The sequence below is a fragment of the Epinephelus moara genome, chromosome 24, assembly GCF_006386435.1.
Source record: "Epinephelus moara isolate mb chromosome 24, YSFRI_EMoa_1.0, whole genome shotgun sequence".
NCBI lineage: Eukaryota > Metazoa > Chordata > Actinopteri > Perciformes > Serranidae > Epinephelus > Epinephelus moara.
The window spans coordinates 52614199-52618616 of NC_065529.1; the positions used below are offsets into that span (position 1 = coordinate 52614199).

Sequence of the window (4418 nt, forward strand, 5' to 3'; positions counted from 1 at the left end):
AAACCCATGTCCAGCTAGCTTTCTTTCTAATGGATCAGTAAGTAACACGGCTAAATGTTAGCTAGACCAGAGAGGACTGTACTGTACTGGCTGCTAGTTCATTCCTAGCTGGCCAGCATCGCAAATCGCCGCAACCAGGGAGCGGGTAGCGAGTGTTGGTCGGCTGACATCCTGGCTGCCATTCTACGGCAGCCCTCGGACAGTGATTGATACATTTTATTGATTACCTCTGATCCCCACGCTCAATTTGGTCTTTGCAACAGTGCGAGCAACACTGCTGACGCTAGGTGGCGCCAAGCTAAAAAAAAAACTAATCCTATCTGTTGCCTCTTTAAAATCGATCTCTTCCTAGGAACTCAATGAACATAATCTAGTTCCCTCTTGGCAAAAGTTGGAAAACTTACTAAAACTGAGCTTCTATAAGGCAATGACTTTAACTATCTGCCTTTCAATGTGCTACCTCAACTACTAATGTACAGTTTTAGCCCACTAACTATCCCACTATTGGCAATGGTACTACTTAGGCTGACCAAACGTCCTCTTTTGCCCGGACATGTCCACTTTTCACGTCCTGTCCGGGGCGTCCGGGGGGTGTTTACAAATTGATGATAATGTCCGGTTTTCCTTTTTGTGTGTGTGTGTGTGTGTGTGTGTGTGTGCGCGCGCACGCACGCAATCCCAGAGAGGCTGCCTCGTCAGCGGATCTCCAACACTCACAACGAGGAAGCAGCAGACACCGGCGGCGCAGCATTATTCTAAGCTTCCAAGATGCCAAAGCGCAAGTGCAGCTTCACAGATGAACTGCAGAAAAAATTCCCAACTTACTGTCCCGACCTGGTCGGGATATATGGGAGGCTGAGTGCACCGTGTGCAAAGCTGGCACATATGATTCTGTGTCTAATAAAGGTGCCGGGGAGCTCAAAGTTGGATTTTCTAATACAGAAGACGTATTATTTAGAACATTATTTCATATTATTTATTTATTTGTCCAGTAAGACTTGAAAAGATAGCTATTATTTTACAAGTTGATTTTTCTAATACAGAAGAGACATTATTTCTATCATTATTTTATTCCAGAGATTTTACATTTATTTTACATTTATATTTATTTTTGTACAATTGAAACTTGTAAAAAGATTATTATTTTAGGCATAATAACAGCTTTCTGCCTTTGAGAGATTTTTAGGCATAATAACAGCTTTCTGCCTTTGAGAGATATTATTTTGTAATATAACTGAATTTTCTAAACATACATATAAACTTTAAATATATTAAAATTATAAGGCATCTTTGAGTAAACTGCGAGTATCATTTAAGTAGGCTATGTCGTGGCCGGAGCGAGTGTCCTCTTTTTTGGAAATCAAAATATGGTCACCCTACTGTACTTTCAATAAAGCACTCGTACTATCAACTTCACAAACATGCTGTCTGAATACATTGCTCTTCTTAATGGGTTCAGTTGACTGTTTAATCTGCAATTTCCTATGACCTGTATCCCAAACACACACCATGTGAAACTGTACGTTGGCAACTGTGCACTCAGTGGGTATGGACTAGTTAAAAACTGATTTAATGAAACAAACAGAAACGTTTCCAAAACAATAAAAACAGTTGGTTCAGGTAAATAATTGCTGTATCTCTTGTTATTGTTTCTCTTATTACCACACTGGAAAACTAGCTACGTAGCATTAGCAGTTAGCTTTAGAAAACCAACAGCAAAGATTAGCTGAGTGGCTAGTGTTAGCAACTGGTTGACATACTGAGTTAGGGTTAAACACAATAAATTATGTAGCAGAACAATTAGCAACAGGACAGACCAGCATGTAACAGACTTCCTGTTTGTCTCCTGGTTACCAGCAGGTGAATTCCCTTAGGTGTTCTGATTAAAGGTCGGGCTCGTTCAGGTGGATGACGGTGATGGTGATATCATCGCGGTACCTCCTTGCCAGCTCTGCTGGCAGGCTCAACATCTTGGCCAGACGATTTGGTGCCACTGCTCCGTAGCCGTCGTCCCCCAGGGCGTGGCGGAGCAGGTGGGTGGCAGCGTTCTGGTCCTCCAGCACTGACAGGACCCGCCCTCTCCTCTCCAGCAGGAGGCGCTGCAAGCCGCCCAGTGTTATGCCCACACCAGGAATTATGGGTCTCTGCTGCTGAAGACCTGAACAGAGAAAAACTGCATCAAGAAACCTAAGTCAAGAGTCCGCGACAAGTGACCAAGACATGGGACAGCGTCAAAAGTCCATGACAAGGGACGGTGACAAGGGACGGTGACACGGGGCGGCGACACAGGACGGCAACATAGGGTGGCGTCAAGGGACCATGACGAGACTGTGACAAGAGACCGCGACGACCTTTGTTCCCCTCAGGAGAACCTTTGTCCCCCTCGGAAATTGGCTCACCTGTCAGTTGTTCCCCCACCAGCTGGACAACCGTCTGTCGATGCATCAGCTCCCAGAGTCCGTCGGTCGCCAGGACCAGGAACTTGTCGGCGGGTCTGATGCGGTGTAAGGTGACCTCTGGCTGGGCGCTCAGGTAGGGTGGGGTCAGGTAGTGCAATGGCAGTGCCCGGACGGCCTCGCTGACTGCAGACAGGACGTCTGGACGCGTCTCGTAGACCCGACTCAGCATCTCTGCGCTCCATTTGAAGCGGACGTCACCAAATGCCCTGAAAGGCAGCAGCAGACCCAGCAGGCGGTCGTGGCGCACCACCGTCCTCCGCTCCGACAGCGGGTGTTCTCCTAGAATCCTTTGCAGCTCCTCCGGATTCTGCGCATTGTGGTCATTGGTGAGGCTGACCGCCGACCAGCGTCCACCCGGCTCCTGGACGCCCAGGACAGCCCGACTGTCACCCAGGTTGGCCACATGCAAGACGCCCCTGGAGACGTGGGCGATGCAAGCCGTGCAGCCGGACAGCGCAACCCGGAGGGGGGAGGACAGAGAGGACGCTTCCCCAGGGACAGACACCCACCTGTGGACAGACAGAGTTGATTCACCTGGTGATGAAAACTAAAAGGAACTACTCAAAACAACACTGTCCTCCTGTCTCCATAAAGGACACACCTTTACTGTCCTCCTTTCTCCATAAAGGACACACCTTTACTGTCCTCCTGTCTCCATAAAGGACACGTCTTTACTGTCCTCCTGTCTCCGTGAAGGACACACCTTTACTGTCCTCCTGTCTCCATAAAGGACACGTCTTTACTGTCCCCCTGTCTCCGTAAAGGACACGTCTTTACTGTCCTCCTGTCTCCATAAAGAACACGTCTTTACTGTCCCCCTGTCTCCGTAAAGGACACGTCTTTACTGTCCTCCTGTCTCCATAAAGAACACGTCTTTACTGTCCCCCTGTCTCCATAAAGAACACATCTTTACTGTCCCCCTGTCTCCGTAAAGGACACGTCTTTACTGTCCTCCTGTCTCCATAAAGAACACGTCTTTACTGTTCGCCTGTCTCCATAAAGAACACTTTGACTTTGACTTTATTTTTTAAAACAGGGACAGTACATATTGATGAACACACAAGTGTAAATATGCAAGATTGTAGCCAGTGGCTAATTTCCATCTTTCGTCCCTGCGGCAATTAATGCCAAACACATAAAAACAGGACAGCAACAAACAACAGGACAACAAGGCCATATACATCAATAAAACAGTAATAATAGAAAGTACAGTAGGACTAAAAAAAAACATTAAACAATAAACCAAGTTACTAATGACAGACCAGCAATTAGGTGACCATAGAAAGTTGGATTTAAGTGTAAAAGTGCTAAAGTGCTCAAGTGCTAAAGTGCTTGAGTGTTAAGATATACAAGAAGAGAATTGCACATTGCCCGTTACAAAGTGCTAATTCACAAGTTTGTAAAGTGCTGGTGTAAATTGCACATTGCCCTATTGCACTTATTTTGCACACACGGACGTGTGTGTGCAGGTATTATTGCACAGGTTAGCATACATAGTTGTAATTATGTACGCACTATTTCACAACATTTGCATACATAACTAAGTGTATGTTAGCAGACAGGGTCACAAGACTGGTTTATCACCAGCAACATCCCCCCCCCCAAAAAAACAACCCATACATTAAAAATACAGTTATCAATTACATCAATTACATGTGATAATACAACACATCCAGTGGATTTTAAGATTCATTATGAGTGCAGTTGTGATTTTCAAGTAACCACAGTTTTAGATGCTTATTGAAAGAGGTAATAGTTTGTAAGTCTCGTACGTTACTTGGTATCGTGTTCCATAAGTGTGACGCGCGATATGAAAAAACTGACTGCCCAAAAGCACTTTTTCTGAATGGGACCAGACAGTCACCTCTAGATCCTGATCTAGTCGATCGATTTAAGTTTGTCTTTATAAATTCTTTTAGTGGAGGTGGAGCTAGTCCATGGAGAATCTTGTACACTAAG

At 45.5% G+C, this 4418-nt stretch overlaps 1 protein-coding gene across 1 annotated transcript in view; it reads right to left on the reverse strand.

Moving 5' to 3' along the window:
* Nucleotides 1-1186: 1186 nt before the first annotated feature.
* The window catches only part of LOC126386056 (pyruvate dehydrogenase [acetyl-transferring]-phosphatase 1, mitochondrial-like), a 13926-nt gene continuing 10694 nt past the window's right edge, over nucleotides 1187-4418 (reverse strand). Inside the window, exons 5-6 of the mRNA XM_050038156.1 lie at nucleotides 2400-2968; nucleotides 1187-2158 (exon numbers count right to left, since the gene is read on the reverse strand). Of these exons, the coding sequence (XP_049894113.1) occupies nucleotides 1884-2158; nucleotides 2400-2968 (844 nt within the window). The 3' untranslated portion in view covers nucleotides 1187-1883. The remainder of the gene's footprint in view (nucleotides 2159-2399; nucleotides 2969-4418) is intronic.